Source organism: Cydia strobilella, chromosome 3 (assembly GCF_947568885.1).
Source record: "Cydia strobilella chromosome 3, ilCydStro3.1, whole genome shotgun sequence".
Classification (NCBI taxonomy): domain Eukaryota; kingdom Metazoa; phylum Arthropoda; class Insecta; order Lepidoptera; family Tortricidae; genus Cydia; species Cydia strobilella.
The window spans coordinates 1,855,987-1,873,216 of NC_086043.1; the positions used below are offsets into that span (position 1 = coordinate 1,855,987).

The 17,230-nt window shown below is 41.6% G+C and overlaps 2 protein-coding genes across 2 annotated transcripts in view; both read right to left on the minus strand.

Annotated features, from left to right (window-relative positions):
* Window positions 1–458: 458 nt before the first annotated feature.
* LOC134756187 (ankyrin repeat and MYND domain-containing protein 1-like) lies at window positions 459–14,336 on the minus strand. The gene is made up of 16 exons (XM_063693014.1): window positions 14,107–14,336; window positions 13,155–13,328; window positions 11,444–11,650; window positions 10,414–10,620; window positions 9,521–9,723; window positions 8,760–8,880; window positions 7,853–8,051; window positions 6,266–6,770; window positions 5,712–5,880; window positions 5,040–5,267; window positions 4,434–4,670; window positions 3,105–3,249; window positions 2,230–2,422; window positions 1,097–1,430; window positions 583–766; window positions 459–508 (listed from the first exon to the last, which is right to left on the minus strand). Exons 1-16 carry the CDS (start codon window positions 14,242–14,244, stop codon window positions 459–461), a joined length of 3,294 nt encoding a protein of 1,097 aa, XP_063549084.1. The 5' UTR covers window positions 14,245–14,336.
* Window positions 14,337–14,800: 464 nt separating this feature from the next.
* Window positions 14,801–17,230, minus strand: part of LOC134756188 (uncharacterized) — a 29,353-nt gene continuing 26,923 nt past the window's right edge. Inside the window, exons 12-13 of the mRNA XM_063693015.1 lie at window positions 16,479–16,628; window positions 14,801–14,888 (exon numbers count right to left, since the gene is read on the minus strand). Of these exons, the coding sequence (XP_063549085.1) occupies window positions 14,832–14,888; window positions 16,479–16,628 (207 nt within the window). The 3' untranslated portion in view covers window positions 14,801–14,831. The remainder of the gene's footprint in view (window positions 14,889–16,478; window positions 16,629–17,230) is intronic.

Sequence of the window (17,230 nt, forward strand, 5' to 3'; positions counted from 1 at the left end):
TCGTCACGGATGTGGTTTTATAGGTTTAAGTGAGTGCAGATTTTAAAAATGATGACCATTATGAAATCCAAGATGGCGTCTACGCATTTTGTCATAAAAGTCGTCATGGATGTTGTTTTATAGGTTTTAGGGCGTGCAGATTTCAGATGTCGCACGCGCTTATGTCCATTCATTCATATTTGACTAATGCGGGTTTCTACCTCGGCGCGAATTTTAAACTACTTACCGGCGGAGGAGCGCTGGTGCCTTATAGCGGCAACGTACATGTCTACTCGACTACTCCTGGCACTTATTAATTCACTAAAAAAATCTTGCAATAAGATTGAAGTAAAAAACAATATTTAAAAAATAAATTTAATAAAAGTTTAAGTGATAAGTTCAGTAGAATCAGCACAAAATTATACCTATACCTAATGAATTAGTATTAGGTAGGTACTCATGTACGAAAAATGAGATCTTTATTTTATTACGGACGGTTCGTTTTGTACAGGTTCGTCGTCATTAATGGCTGAAAAAAAAACAAATAACGAAACAACACTTATGCATATTAGTAGTATGTCCGAAAAACTAAATATAACTTACTTTTCAATGGTTTCGGGAAATATTTAAGAATGAGATAATCATTGCATGCGTGACCGTTGCTCTTCTCAATGCTTTCTTTTAAACAGTCTATATTGCAAAATGAGACAATCTTACAGGAGGTACACAGGATTCGGTCCTCGGCGAGGGGCAAGAAGCATTCAAAGCACACGTTGAATTTGGCATCCTGTAATTTTAGAAGAGAATTCAAATGTTCTATTCAATTCAAGAAGAGAATTCAAATTTTCTACGAGAAACCTTAGGCGCCCTCATTTTTTAAATTTGCCGCTTTTTTCGGCTTGACTGGCAGACTATAGATACCCTTGTAAACTGAAATAGATGTCATATATGTAAAGGTTGACCCAAAAAGAACGCAAGCTTATACACAGTTTTGTTAAATCAGCAAGCAAAAGGAATACGAAATAAGAAGACTAAGAGAATTGAAATTCTTAGAAGTATCAAAAAGGCAACAGTTGTACAACGAAGTTTCTGAGAAATAAGAATGATTCTGACTTACCGCCTTAACAAAGAGCTCTGGTTGAACATATCGCAGCAATGGCACCATTGGACTCTTCTTATTATCTTTTAAGATATTATTCGCATAAGACTCAGACTCATGTTTTTCTGCGGCTGTCACTTTGTTAAAACCATATTCCGTCACCGATCTTAGATGGAAGAAGTGGGCAATGCAAAGCAGATTCCATAGAACGATTTTGTCTTGGTAAACTTTATTTTTAGTGGTCTTAAGACGGCCCCAGATTTCAAAACAACGTTGAGCAGTAATCCAAAGACCGGCTGCTTTTTTGTTTTTACATTCTTTGATTATCATGCTCCAATGCCGGTGCTCATATCTGCAGTTTACAAATTATTTGTGATACCTGGACTGAGGACGTGTTACCTACATTAACATATATATTACTTGCTACGATAACCCCAATGTATTTGTAAATTTTGAATTCATAGTAAAAATAAAATGGATCCCCGACACAAATCAAATTATTTTATTAAATATTTTGATTTGTGTTTACAGTTTTTAAAATGGATTCCCGTTTGATAATGAATTACAGAATAGGTATCTACCCTCTCTCTCAGCATTTTTTTTCGTGGCGCTCCCTAGAACCCAGAAGAGGTATTTTCCTACTCTTATATGTCATGAAGTTATTTTTCGTCCTATTCTCATCTAGCAACATTGCCTTTAAGGAACTCCCGCCACGGGTTGTGAATAAAACACCTAATAGATAGATAGATATATAGATAAATAATTTAATGCCACAACAAGGGTTTTTTTACAATATACATGACCTGGACTGATCTACGATTGGGACCCCCATGAGATCAGGGGCGTAGCTAGAGGATATGGCGCCCGGGACAGTCACCAAATTTGCGCCCCCTTACGACTGACAAAAGTCTCCCTGCTGCTGCCTTTTGCCCATTTTGGCGTCCCCCCTTTGATGACGCCCGGGGCACTTGCCCCCTCTGCCCCCCCCCCCCCCTAGTTACGCCACTGCATGAGATCACGTATTTAGGAATCCAATACCTATACCAATCGCAAAAATACTGTGGCAAGTGTTTTTCAAAAACTTACATCTAAAAGAATATCGATACCTATACAATAGGTATACCAGTTAAATGAGAGCACAAACATGGTACCTGTCAATGACTTGTATGATTTCTTTAGCGAGCTGCGTTTGTAGCCACCTGATGTAAATTATCCTTGAACACTCCGTCATCAGGTCAACCGCTTGCTTGAGGTCCGCAATATCATCGGACGCTAAGGTATCTACTTTTTTCGGTTCAGGTTTTTTACCCTTTGTCAAGCTTGATTTTGCTTCTAGCTTTTTGGCTGAAAAGGTCACTAGGTCAAGAAAACTATAATTATTTCTGTTGTCGGAAGACTAATATAGTGATGTATTGGATTACTGTCAATACAGTGTTGGAAGAAATCTGGTTTAAAAAAACGCAAGAGGCTCAAAAGTGGGTCCATTAACTTGGACGTTGTCGAATAATTGGTAAACTGATGAATGATTTAAGGGTATCAGGACCTAATGGACATAAACATGTTGCCAACAGTTCATGTTCCAGGCTCAATTTGGTGTACTGGGTGCACATAATAACATTAATAACGGTCGCTCGGTGGCCTAGGTGTATGTCGCGGTGAACAAGTGCTCCGGAAGAAAAACTCAAGAGTGGACAGTGAAAGCTCTAGTCAAATCCTTGAGCCTGTTTTATTGTGCCCAGGGGCGTAGCTAGAGGATATGGCGCCCGGAGCAGTCACCAAATTTTCGCCCCCTGACGACTGACCAAACTTTCTCCTTTTGCCCATTTTGGCGCCCCCCCTTGGATAGCGCCCGGGGCATTTGCCCCCTCTGCTCCCCCCCCTAGTTACGCCACTGATTGTGGCAGCGATTTGCGCGTCGAGCCCTGCAGATCACTGCTGAAAGTCCACAATGGACGGCGGTCTGCATATCATCTGACTCGTATAAGAAGGAACTACTTTAAATGAGAGATTTAATTCATCTACTTACGTGGGCTGGTCAATTTTGACTTAGACCCACCAGATGGACTCATCTCAAACGTCTGTTTGACCAACACGAATAGATTCTGATATTTGACGCCTTCACATTCACATTCAATCAACGGATCGGCTCCAAACAATAAAAGGTTTGTTAGCTAAAACGGGAAAAGTTCAATGAGAGCATGGTTAACAAGTAAAAAAAAGAAAAAAATCTTATTTCACCTTCTGGATTTAGGTATAGTTAACGCTATCTCTACTGAGCTCGTTCACTTACCCGTACAAACAATGGCACAATGGCATTCTGTTAAACAAAAGCCATTATTTCTTTTGTGTAAGCGCGTGGCCTTTGTGCCTGCGCGCGTGGCCAATTGTGTGTGAGCCTCAGGCACAAAGGCCACGCGCTCACACAAATGAAATAATGGCTTTTGTTTAACAGAATGCCATTGTTAGTATAGGTAAGTGAACGAGCTCAGTAGAGATAGCGTTAACTTTTTTTTTTGTTTATACTACGTCGGTGGCAAACAAGCATACGGCCCGCCTGATGTTAAGCAGTCTCCATAGCCTATGTACGCCTGCAACTCCAGAGGAGTCACATGCGCGTTGCCGACCCTAACACTCGTCTCCCTCGAGCTCTGGCAACCTTACTCACCGGCAGGAACACAACACTATTAGTAGGGTCTAGTGTTATTTGGCTGCGGTTTTCTGTAAGGTGGAGGTACCTCCCCAGTTGGGCTCTGCTCTAGATCTGGAATGACATCCGCTGTCCTGTGCCCTACCACACAAAGCGAGATGTCATTCACAGTGCCCATACCTCTCTTTTGGACGTAGTTTAAGGACATACCCGGGTCCAAAACTATAAACTATACTAATACTGTGTATCCCTGTGTATCCTTTCGTTTTAAGATCTAAAAAATAGTTAGAGTCAGACCAAGACAAGTCTGCAATGATTTTTATAGTATACACAGTGCAAGTGTTATTTATACGTCATAATTTCATAGAAGTTTGACGTTTAAAATAACACTTGCACTGCGTGTGCTATCAAAATTGTTGCAGACTTGTCTTGGTCTGATTCTACCATCATCTTGAATACAGCTACATAGAATTTCTCCGCCTTTTTGGGTAATCAAGTTAGTTATAATGTTGGCGGACGCATCCTGATGGTGTCCATGCATCTCAAGATTATGAGACACACTGCTCGTGTGGCTTTCGTGAAGCGTGAATGTTCTACTATTCCTAGTTGAAATTCAAAGACCATCGGGTTCATAGGCAGGGTCACTATCCACTATATATAGGCCAGACCGGTCGTCAAAAAACTGTGTCAACACATAAGTTTACGAACCGTTTGACTCCGCTCCACATTACCCACTGTCTTGAAGTACGGTATATAGAACATCTTGACCAGAATAGTTTGGTTAGAATCGTCAATGGCAGCGTTCAAGTTGGTTTTGGGATTTTTGATGATGACGTCCAAAAGGTCCAGGCTCTTAGTCGCTTCGTCGAGAGCTGAACGTCCGTTGTATCGCTCTAATGGGTCGCAGTCGTATTCGACCAAGAGGTGAATGATTTGTCTTCGAATCTGTAAAATAAGTAATTATTAGTTAGTAGTAGGTACGTAGTATGATGAGTTGTTTTGTTTCTAAGGTAACTTAATAAACCACAGTACGTTTACATATTCAGTTAGTAGCATTCTATCTTTGTTTTTACAAATAATAAATACCCGTTGGCATAGCCGGATGAACATTGCGTTGCATAGTACAAAATCTTGACAAACAAAACGCTTACTTCTAAGCGCTTCACACACCTTACTTAATATTTTATGTGTAATCATGAGATGCAGATATCTTTACCGTGTCTAACGTAAAGCTGCTTCCATGTCGTCAGTTACTGAATTGAGGCGTGTGAAGCCATCAGAACCAATCTGATGAAAGGAATGACTAGCACTCACATCTTCCTCGGCTTCGATTTCCACTCTCCTCGACAAAACATAATGGAGCAACGTCGGCCCCGGCCCCAGTTCTATCTGTCCTGCCTCTTCCCTTGGCGAAGCAGGCTTGGCGATGCTCAGCCGATGATCAGCGCTTGCACCACCCATCAGCAATGTTTGGACCAAGTCTAGGGTCGTTTGATTTAGCGGCAGGGACACTGCTATGTCTAGTGGCGCGTAGTTCAAATGCTTTAGAGATAAAATATAGGTTATTATTGAAAGAAAGAAAGAAAGAAAGAAAAGACATTTATTTGACGCCACAACATAGTACATAAAAAAGAAAGGCATGTAGACAAAAAAACATTTGGATTTTTATTGATGTTTGATTAGATTAAGTTCTAGTCCGCATGCGATGACCATGAAACTAAGGGCCAAGGAAAAGAGAGGTTCTCTGTTATAATCCGTTATATATCTGGATCCAGACACCTGGCGGAGACGTGAGGCAAGTAAAGCAAGGCAGAATAAAGTGCTTCTACTTTTTCCTAATCAGAACTCGATACCGAATACCTTAAACAGATCCCCATAATTTTTGTTACATCTTGTAGATCTAAGAATCCTTTAACTATAGGTTTGTACCCGAGACCTTGTGCACAAGGATTACTACAGGTGCCATTTATTTAAATTAAGTCTTACCTGAGGATAAACCTCATTTACATCAGCGCCGTAGTGTATCAAACGATCCACCAAATCCGGGGACCCTGACAGGATCGCCATGACAAGTGCCGGTTGCGGACATCGCACCAGGCTTGGCTTCGCACCGTTTTCGAGGAGTGTGAGAATTGTCAACTTAATTCGACTACATCTGAGAAAAATTAAGTACAATTCATTGTGGTACCATCGCCCACACTGTTAACTGACTGTTCGTAAACCTTTATTACAAAAGGCAAGGTCCACCGATGGACACTAAAGAGTGTTCCTGTTTGTATGATACAAGTAGAGAGAGATAATACAATGTTTGTTTTTCGTTGCCCTGTATCGGCTGTATCCTGTAGAAGAGTAGCCGGAAGGCGAGGATGGAAAAACAAAATTATTATAAGTATTTGCAAGGGATGGGTGACAATGGAGGACGACAGCGACAAAAAAAGGAAGAAAATAGTCATGTTACTTATAATTTACAAGTCTATAGGTATATTAAATACATATATTGGATTACTATATTGTAGTAATTATATGATTTAGGGGCTTACACTTCTGCTTTACGGATATCAGCGCTGGCCATAGAAGCATCCTCGTCTTTTAGAGAATTCTGCCAAATTACTTCTTTACTCGGCTTAGTTCCTTGAGTTCTTGAGTGACTTTGTTCTTTCAGAACATGGGATGCCTTCGATTTCGGATCCTTTTTCTCAGGTAGTGCCAATTTTGCTTGTTCTGCATTTATTTCGTCAACCATATTATTTAGCTCAAATAGATATGTTACTGGTTGAGCAATTGGTTCCAGTGAATCTGTTACTTTAATCATATATTCATTATTTACATCTCTATACATTTTACTTTCAAGATCATCTTCATCTATTGGTTTTAATGTGTCTATGTTTCTTTTACTAGGACTTGGGAGATCTTTTACAGATGTAAGTGATTTGTTCTTCATATTCATCTTGGTTATCTTGCTCGATACCTTTCCTAATGTGTTTTTCGTAGGCTCTGCTCGTGTCTCCCTGGTTATATTCCAATCTACTGTTGGTGGTTCGTAGGCTGAAATATGTAATTGCTATCATATAAACCGTGTCGTACCGTCTCATCAATAATCATAATTTATCACAAGTGGAAAAAGTGATGGAATCGTGATTCATGAAAAGTAAAAAGTTTCCGGTGCCCAATTTAACTAAAGTTCAGCATGCCTACGCAAACCGGTAACAATGCAGTGGTGATACATCGGACTGGCCTGATGGTGATGATATAAAATATTTATCAGTACGGTTTTTACTCACTATTATTTTTAGTCGCTTTTGGCGACATGTTTCGGATTCTTTGGGAATCCATCCTCAGGCACGAGTGTCCGCGGAGGTTGTACGTCGTGCACTGCCCGCGCCGCCCGCCTCGTCGCTCGTTGCGCACGCGCTGATGGGGCGGGGGCGGGGGGCGCGGGGCAGTCCGCAGATGGAGTCGTCAAGTGAAGGTCTGGTAGGGCGGCTGTATCGAACGAAGTCAAGCACACTGCACTCACTATGTCCCCGCGATCGTCACTTTGTTCTTTACGCTGCGTAAGAACATGGACAAACCGTACCGTATGGTAAAACCGTACTGATAAATATTTTGAAATATGTCTCACGATAGTTTAAGTGGTGATGATATAGTTTGAAAAAATGGCAGAGGCAAAGGAAAGGGCGTGTAGGAATGTAGGCTCGTCGCAATTACCATTTACCTAGTAAAGGACCAGGGTATGTCCTTAAACTACGTCCAAAAGAGAGGTATGGGCACTGTGAATGACATCTCGCTTTGTGTGGTAGGGAACAGGACAGCGGATGTCATTCCAGATCTAGAGCAGAGCCCAACTGGGGAAGTATCTCCACCTTACAGAAAACCGCAGCCAAATAACACTAGACCCTACTCATAGTGTTGTGTTCCTGCCGGTGAGTAAGGTTGCCAGAGCTCAACGAGGGAGAGGAGCGTTAGGGTCGCGCATGTAACTCCTCTGGAATTGCAGGCGTACATAGGCTAACGGAGACTGCTTTACATCAGGCGGGCCGTATGCTTGTTTGCCACCGACGTAGTATAAAAAAATGACTAAACAAAAATACGGTTCAAGGTTTGTATTGAATTATTTGAACTAATACTTTGTTTCTGCGACTTACTAGCAGGAGCAGTCGGCGGCGGTACGAAGGCTTGGATCATCCCGTTGCTCGGGACGTCTCTACTAGCGCACAGGAGCCTGATCAGGGCCACGCCCAGAGGAGTACAGCATGAGTCGTTCGCACTGTTCACAACCGCACCCCCCTCCGCTAGGAAGGTTATGAGGGTGACCTGGTCTCCGCACTGCACAAGAGCTATGTGTTAGTTCAATATTCTAAGCGTTGTTTCTGTATCTAGAGCCCCCTCCGTCTTGCGTTCGTCGGTAGACCAGTAGGAGTAGGAGCAAAGCTCTTCCTTTCTGTCTGAGCGAAGAACGTATATAAATACGAGAGTTCTTGCCCTATGATGGTCTTCCCAACCAAACATGTTATATGCCTGTCTTCTCCACATTGACAACTTAAATACACACAGATATTTCAATATTCTAAAGAATCTAAAGCATTGTATCTAAGTCATTGTCTACTTCTTCCTTGCGTTATCCCGGCATTTTTGCCACGGCTCATGGGCTCATTGACGTAGGCACTAGTTTTTAAGAAATATTTAGATTCAGAGGCCTTATTCGGATTAGTCCGGTTTCCTCACGATGTTTTCCTTCACCTAAAAGCAACTGGTAAATATCAAATGATATTTCGTACATAAGTTCCGAAAAACTCATTGGTATATACAAGCCGGGGTTTGAACCCGCGACCTTCGGATTGAAAGTGGCACGCTCTTACCGCTAGGCCACCAGCGCTTCATCAAAGTCATTGTATACTTGAATAAGTAAAATGATTTTGAGTTTGTGCCACAGTGGCTAAAAAAGTAATAGCGTAAAGTGATGTATGTACCTATAGTATAACGTGGGAGGGGGTATTAAACGTGATCGTATTAAGCGGGTTTCTTAATACTTACAGTAGCATACATGATAGTAGAATTCCCTAGCATGTCAGTGACATTCGGATCCACTCCGCGCTCGTTAATGAGGTAGGTTGTGGTGGCCACTTGGCCCAAATAACAGGCCATTAATAAAGTCCTGAAAAAATCCAACATTGACTTCAAAGATTGTTAAATAGGTGGAAAGTATAAGAAAAAAAAGTGCTCCTAGCTTGATAGCGGAACTATTTTGAGGTAGGTAACTGAATTGTCATACGTCAACTTTTACTGTCAAATTCGAAGCATGAATTTGTCTTAGGGCCGATACGGGTGGACTGCAATCCGACTGCAATTTGTATGGGAACTGCACGCCGACGTTGCAGTTCTCATACAAGTTGCAGTCGGGTTGCAGTCCATCTGTACCGGCCCTTAGACTTTACACATCCAATACAATTAGTTGCCCAAAGCCGCTTTCACCACCACCGCACCGTTTGCAGGCGTCAGGGCGTTCACCATCACGCCCTGGAATCTAAGTCGAGCACTGTTTTCTGAGTATCTTTAAAAAAAGAGTGGACACGTTTTTAAAACGTCGGCAACGTACATCATACATCCCTGAAGTTGCAGGCCTGGAAATGCGGTAAAAGTCGCTAAGACTAATATCGTTCGAGAAATGGGCACCAGATATATCAGAGATGCCGAGATGTTAAAAAATATGTGAACAGGCACTATATCTCGGCCGTTCATTTAAAAGGATAAGTTTCTCCCGTAAAATATCCGATTATCATAATATTATGATAAACCTGCAATCCAATTCATGCATAGCCGGAGGCTGGAATTGACTCCTTAGCCCACTCAGCACAGCCACCAAGTCGATTTGCATCTCTTTTCTCTGTTTTTCATGTTTAAAGCAATGTTTCATCATGTCTATAGTTACTGGATCGTTGTTCCATGCGTAGTATGAGCCGGAGTATTCCAAACTGTTTTGGCTCTCTTTTTCAAGGTCCTGTAGAAAATGTAAGGAGATTATACCTATTCACCCGCGCAGTCCGAGTCCGCAGTAAGCTAGGTTCTCCAGGATACAAACATAGTTACGCTCTCATTTTAAAACGACTAGCTAGATTACTCTGAAACTTTGTACTTACCATAGGATAAGGTATATCTATGCCTGTAATTAGTTTATGTAGCTTCAGATATCATAGTTGAATAAAAAAACCAGCGACAAACTTAAATAAGTTTTTCATACAAAACTTGTTTTTGCTCTATTTCGTTTGTTTTATAAGCTGGAGTTATACATATAAACTAATTACAGGTATAGATATACCTTATGTCATTGTATGTGCAAAGATGCAATACAATCCAACACGTGGTTTTAAAATGAGAACGAAACTCCATTTCTATGGAGGTGAAATTTGGCCGAGCTTGCTGCGGACTTAAGAAATGCTAGAGTTTTGAATGATTCACGGTTAGTTTCACTAGACTTATATTGACCGGGATATAGACCGAGCGCGGTCTACACAAGTTTGACACCCACCCGCTATCTTCAGTCACCCGTGAACATGATGCATGTAACTGCGTCGAAATATCGGGAGCTCATAAATAATACAAAGGGTAATCACGGTCTATATCCCGGTCAATATAAGTCTAGTTACGGAAGTTTTGTTTTTAAAATTGCTATTTTTAAACTTAAACTTACCTCATCATTGCATTCAGAACTATCCTGTTCCTTCAGCGAATACACCTTCCCGTCATAATACTCGTAGTCAAAAAGCTCGACATGGCACAGTCGACTCTCGACGTCCGTACAATGTTTAGGATACAGTCGTGCCCAGTTTTCAGTTGCGGACACTGGATCTGAGCCGTGTTGCTTCAAGAATTCCACTGCTTTGTTCACTTTGTCAATCTAGAATAAAAAAGTAAACTGTTACTGTTACTATATATTAGTATGTGTGTTTGTGTTAAATAGTCTCCATATTTACCTCCTTGTATGAGTTGTATGAGTTCTACATTTCCTGCTACCCAAAGGTTGTCTGGAAGAGATCGCTTTTTAGCGATAAGACCGCCTGTTGTTACATGGTTCTATTTTTCTTTAAAAATTTCTTTGTAGTTTTACATGTATGTAAAATGTATAATTTTGGTGCAATAAGGAATAAATATTTACTTACTTATATTTTAAGAGCCATCACGAAGGATCCAACTCCATTTCACATCTATATAGGTTTTTCCTAATCGCATTGTGGCACATGTTACACATATCAATATGGGTTGTATTTGTAATTTTTCAGGACCCTTTCTGCTGACGTACGTTGTTTCCCTGTCCCTCTTAGCAGCAGATGGCAGAAAGTAATAGAATACTAACAGTTCTAAAAGAAGTCTGCATCACAATCCGCCTCCACTCTAGACGGACTAGCTTCATAAAATAAACAACCAACGAACAGTTCTAAAAGCAGTCTGCATCACAACCCGATGTGGGTCCACGATCGCCCGGCCTCCCGGCCAGGCTGCGAGTTCAGGGGCCGGGGGGAGTAGCGGCCGCCACTCTAGACAGACTATAGTTTCATAGAATAAACAACCAACTAACAGTTCTAAAAGAAGTCTGCATCACAACCCGATGTGGGTCCACGATCGCCCGGCCTCCCGGCCAGGCTGCGAGTTCAGGGGCCACGGGGAGCAGCGGCTGCCACTCTAGACGGACTATAGCTTCATAGAACAAACAACCAACTAACAGTTCTAAAAGAAGTCTGCATCACAACCCGATGTGGGTCCACGATCGCTCGGCCTCCAGGCCAGGCTGCGAGTTCAGGGGCCACGGGAGGCAGCGGCCTCCACGCTAGGCGGACTAACTTGGTGCTACGCCAGAGACCGACGTTGGCGGTGACGTCCGCGAAGGACTCGACGCCGGGGCCGTAGCGGATGTCGTTGTTGAATAAACCCTGATGAAGAATAAGTGTGTTATATTACTTATAACCCCTTGACAGGCACAACAAGTCCGCCTTTTTTGCGTTAATTATCGTTTTTAGGGTTCTGTACCCAAGGGGTAAAAACGGGACCCTATTACTAAGACTCCGCTGTCCGTCTGTCTGTCTGTCTGTCTGTCACCAGGCTGTATCTCATGAACCGTGATAGCTAGACAGTTGAAATTTTCACAGATGTTGTATTTCTGTTGCCGCTATAACAACAAATACTAAAAACAGAATAATATAAATATTTAAATGGGGCTCCCATACAACAAACGTGATTTTTTTGCTGTTTTTTTCCGTAATGGTAAGGAACCCTTCGTGCGCGAATCCGACTCGCACTTGGCCGGTTTTTTTAGTAATAATGATTTATTAAATGCATTAATAAATACAGAGAAACACACACATATATATATATGTATATATTTTACTTACTTCTGACATCCGATATCGGATCGGACAAGTGAAAACGCTCTTAGAGGTAACTTTTCCGCTGGCGATATCGCATCCGAGGGACTAAAGGGGTTAATACCTAGCAGTACTTTTAATAATTGAAGTAATTTTTAAGTCTCAATTTTATCGAGATAATTAACAATTTTATCTACTTCATGCCTCCCCATAGTTGGACATGGCGCTACCACCAATTGTCACTTACCACCTAAGACACTATTAATTGTATCTACTTATTCTTTGCAAATAAATACTTACTTACTTACTATGGGGGTTATTATTAGATTAGATCTATCATGACGTCGGATACTATCTGATACCGTAAGTCCAACGTAAAGGTAGATATCATATAATAAGATAAGAATAACCCCCTGAACTTGAGCGCAACCTACAGCCACAGAAAGCACCGTTGTAGACACATAAATGTTATTATTCTTAAACCATTCAACGAGATAAGATACTATACTTACTGCACTGTGTGTGGTGTGTGTGTGTACTGTGTGTGTGTGTACTGTGTGTGTGTGTGTAGTGTAGGTAAGTGCAAGTGCTGGGTTGTGTCTGTGTTGTGTACAATAAAGTGATTACTAATACTACTACTACTACTGAGTCGGGCAATAAAAGTAAGGTAGGTAGGTAAGTAATACTAAATACCTGCACTATCTGTTGCGAGTCCCGCTCCATAAAGCCGTGCAAGTGCAGGAGATATATATATGTTGCCGATTATTTACAACCTGACTCGCCATTAGTTTTGCGGCAAGTACAATAGTCCGTTGTCATGTTACTTACAGTGAAAACTTTTCCGTCAGGGTACGACATGACCCCGTACCCGTGCATGCGGTTCACGTACAATCTATACTATACTTACTTGCCGCAGCACCAAGTGCTGAGTCGGGCAATAAAAGTCAGGTAGGTACGTAATACTACCCGCACTATCTGTTGCGAGTCCCGCTCCATAAGGCCGTGCAAGTGTAAGAGACGTTTCCGATTATTTACAACCTGACTCACCAGTTAGTTTTGTCATGTTACTTACAGTGAAAACTTTTCCGTCCGGGTACGACATGACCCCGTACCCGTGCATGCGGTTCACGTACAATCTTCCCTCGTATGTAAGGAACAGCCCGGCTTTGCCTTTATATCGGCTGCGGTATTCGCCGGGTCCGTGCATCGTGTCGCGGCGGAAACGGCCACAATGCCATTCGATGGACTAGAATTTTATAATTATTAAGTATATTTTAAAATGAGAGCGTAACTTCGTATGGCGCCGGCTAGGCTTGTGTGTGGTACACGCAAATGCACTAACAGCCCTGGCCGCGTAGCCAACACGCCAATCGCTAACGCTCCGTAGCGATCGAAACGCAACTGTCACTGTCGCACTAATATGGAAGAGTGATAGAGAGACACAAAGCGTTTCGTTGTCGAAGCGATAGCGATTGTCACCTTGGCTAGGCCGGCTGAGCATCGGGTTACAATGCCCGCGCGCTGTGTACTGTTTTATCGCATTGGGCGCGCAGTGAGAAATCCTCAACAACGCAGCCAGCGTATTGTTCTTTCTCTGTACTTCTGAGCAGCAACACGATGCATGTGGCAGTTTAAATTTGGTCATATAAGAGCTCATCCCATGGCAAGATCCCGTTTTTGCAGATACGGTTTTCTGCAGGACCTCACTAAGTCACTACTAACTTTAACTCGGCCTTCATGTTTGCAGAATCCGGCCAAAAACTGTGCTCTTCTAAGTTTGCTGTTCGGTTGAGACTGAGAAACTGAATGAGATTGTCCAGTAAATGTTTGGTTTAATATAAGTGTTTCCAATAGCTTCCTGTTTTAACAGTCTCTCCACTGTGTTCGCTCTCATTGCTTTTACCGCAAAAAAAAACAGGATGCGAACTACTGTGTGTGAACATACCTATGAATTTTGCGGGATCCAGTAAAAACCGTTCTCGCAGAACTGGACGTAAATGGGAAAGAGCTCTGATGATATTCACCTCAGCACCCGTCCAGCAGTTCTGTCCAACACCATGTCTCCTGTCCTGCTCATCCTTCTCACCCAAGTAGTATTCGTAGTAAGGCAACGTCTCTCGCTTAACGGTTTCAGGCAGCTCGCAATATTGCGACTCAAACATTTCCAGTGTGGTCAATATTTTATGTAATTCATTTCGAGTTCAGTAAAGTTATACAAAATTAAAAGATTATTATACAAAATAATATAGTGATACGAAACTTGCTGTTGACAAATATGGCAAAAGTCAAAATGTGACAAGGAGGGAGGTTTAATTAGTTATTTGAGATTAATCGTCAACTTTGAGTAAAACCTTTTTAATTAGAAATAAAAATAAAATAAATGTGACGTTTAATGAGGCACATACTTTGCCATGTCAAAGTCAAGCAAAAGTCAAGTTAAAGTAGCTGCAGTGACTTTCATCTTGCGTGTTGATGATAAAGATCCTAACCGAATTTTTTGTCATCTTTGTGCAACGTATTCGAGAACGCTTTTTCTGCACTATACGACAACACAACCGAGGTTTGAACCCACGAACTTTGACCACCACACACATATGAAAGGTGAAATACAGTCTTCTGCGCTACATTACAGTAGGTTAGTAGGTACTTAGGTAGGAGTAATAAAAATAAAAACTCAATTCCCAATTTCGTATTTATAAAGTATAAAAAAAATTAAAAAAATGATATGATTGTGTCCCTTAAAAATCAGTTACAAACAATTACACCGAAGACAGCTCGATTTTGCTCTTTCAAAATATGTGTATTCCTGAAACAAGAAAATGGTAATTTTAATGTTTAAATATAGTAGACACAGCTTTTAAATTTTATTACATATTAAAAAAATCGATACCTATTTATAACTAAGTTCTTCTGTAGAGATTAAGTTTTCATATGGGCTTTACTTATTTATTTTTTTACAACAAACTGTAACATTTTCATATATATTTCATGTTTTCAGGAAGGACTACGCATTAGCATTGGTGTATGCTATGCAAGATTTGATGAGATTTATTTAAAAAAAGAGTTCACTGGTTCTTCTTACTACCATAGCCCCGAGAAGATACCAGCGCAAACCTCCAGGTTACCAGGACTCTAACGACTCACGTCGGCCCTTGGGTACGTTCTACCGTGGTTCTACCTAGTGTTGGTCAGAACTGGAGTATTTTGAGTCTAAATTTGTCAAATTCGACTCGTTATTGGCCGTTTTCTAAAAAAAATATTAAAACTTGATTCTTTCAAATCTGGACATTCTACTCAGAATCGACAGCATTCTCCATTTAAAAAGATGACAAATGTCCGTTCCATTAAGTCACGTTTTAGTGTAAAACTTTTATCACGTTAGTGGAATGTACAATTTTAATACAAATTTTTGGGACATTTTTTTAGGGTTCCGTACCCAAAGGGTAAAAACGGGACCCTATTACTAAGAGTCCGCTGTTCGTCTGTCTGTCCGTCTGTCCGTCTGTCACTAGGCTGTATCTCATGAACCGTGATAGCTAGACAGTTGAAATTTTCACAGATGATGTATTTCCGTTGCCGCTATAACAACAAATACTAAAAACAGAATAATATAAATATTTAAGTGGGGCTCCCATACAACAAACGTGTTTTTTTTGCTGTTTTTTCCGTAATGTTACGGAACCCTTCGTGCGCGAGTCCGACTCGCACTTGGCTGGTTTTTATCATCAGGATTGAATTGAAAGAACTCAAAAACTCCAGGATCTGAGACAATCAGGTTTTCAGTATTTATTTTAGAAAACGCCCAAGTGTGACAGAGAAGCAACATGTCGAACGTGGCCCGGTTCGCGGTAGACCCTCAGTGCTTGAAGTGTCAAACCCTGAAAAATGCATATTTGGGTTGCCCCGGGGTTCTAAAGTCACCACAAGATTACAAAGACAATCTTCAACACAGAGAACTGGCTTGAACCCATATTTTTCTATGATATATAAGGCAAACGAGCAGACAAATCACCTGATGATACCCGCACCACCAGAGGGAGAGGGGTTGTAAGTGCGCTGCCAGCATTTAAGATGGGAGCACGCTATTTTTTTGAAAATTTGAAGGTTGTATCGGTATTCTTGACATTTATTTGAAAGTGTACGTGTGTGTGTGTGTGTGTGTGTGTGTGTGTGTGTGTGTGTGTGTGTGTGTGTGTGTGTGTGTGTGTGTGTGTGTGTGTGTGTGTGTGTGTGTGTGTGTGTGTGTGTGTGTGTGTGTGTGTGTGTGTGTGTGTGTGTGTGTGTGTGTGTGTGTGTGTGTGTGTGTGTGTGTGTGTGTGTGTGTGTGTGTGTGTGTGTGTGTGTGTGTGTGTGTGTGTGTGTGTGTGTGTGTGTGTGTGTGTGTGTGTGTAGGTACCAGCAGGAATGAAGCCGCCAGCAGCAGAGCCTTATGCCGCGGCTGGACCGCGTTGTGCGGTATAGAGAGGGTGGTCGTGAAGCTGATTAACTCGCGGTCCCAACCGTGGGCGATCTTTCCAACCTCTCGGAGCGAATCGCCTGTCATTATCTGAAAAATAAAACCGGTAGGTAAGGTGACTGGTAATCTTCTACTTATAACTTACTAGCGACCCGCCCCGGCTTCGCACGGGTGCAATGCTGATGTATTATACATATAAACCTTGCTCTTGAATCACTATAAAAAAAGCGCATTAAAATCCGTTGCGTAGTTTTAAAGATCTAAGCATACATAGGGACAGACAGATAGCAGGAAGCGACTTTGTTTTATACTAAGTAGTGACAAAACTGATCTTAACCCTTTGAACGTAAAACGTAACGCCTATCGCTCTGTGTGCGGCGCGTGTCGGATTGCATGAAGTTTGACATTTTGCTGTCGCTGCGCGCGTCAGTTGACGTCTTCGGCGGTTGAAAGGTTGATCATATGCCATTTTTTCCAGTATAAGGAAGGAGGTGTTTTTAGCTTAGGTGTAAAAAAACATGTAATGGTGCCCCTATGTCCTATTTGCTAAATAAATGTTTGATGTTTGGTGCGTTAAAAAAATAACGCAAAAACGTCGTTAAGTACAAAATTTGCAAGAGAAGACATACGCATTGCGCGTCAATGATTACACAATCTCGGATGCCGAAAAGTGAAGAAGAAGAGTCGGAAAG

What these genes read in the sequence shown, in the direction of transcription:
- LOC134756187 (XM_063693014.1), bottom strand. Translation starts at nt 14,244, where the DNA reads ATGTTTGAGTCGCAATATTGCGAGCTGCCTGAAACCGTTAAGCGAGAG. An exon ending in TGCAGACTTCTTTTAGAACT is followed by an intron (nt 10,621 to 11,443) that starts GTTAGTTGGTTG and finishes TTTTTATTCTAG; the next exon opens with ATTGACAAAGTGAACAAAGC. An exon ending in GTCAAAATTGACCAGCCCAC is followed by an intron (nt 2,423 to 3,104) that starts GTAAGTAGATGA and finishes TGACCTTTTCAG; the next exon opens with CCAAAAAGCTAGAAGCAAAA.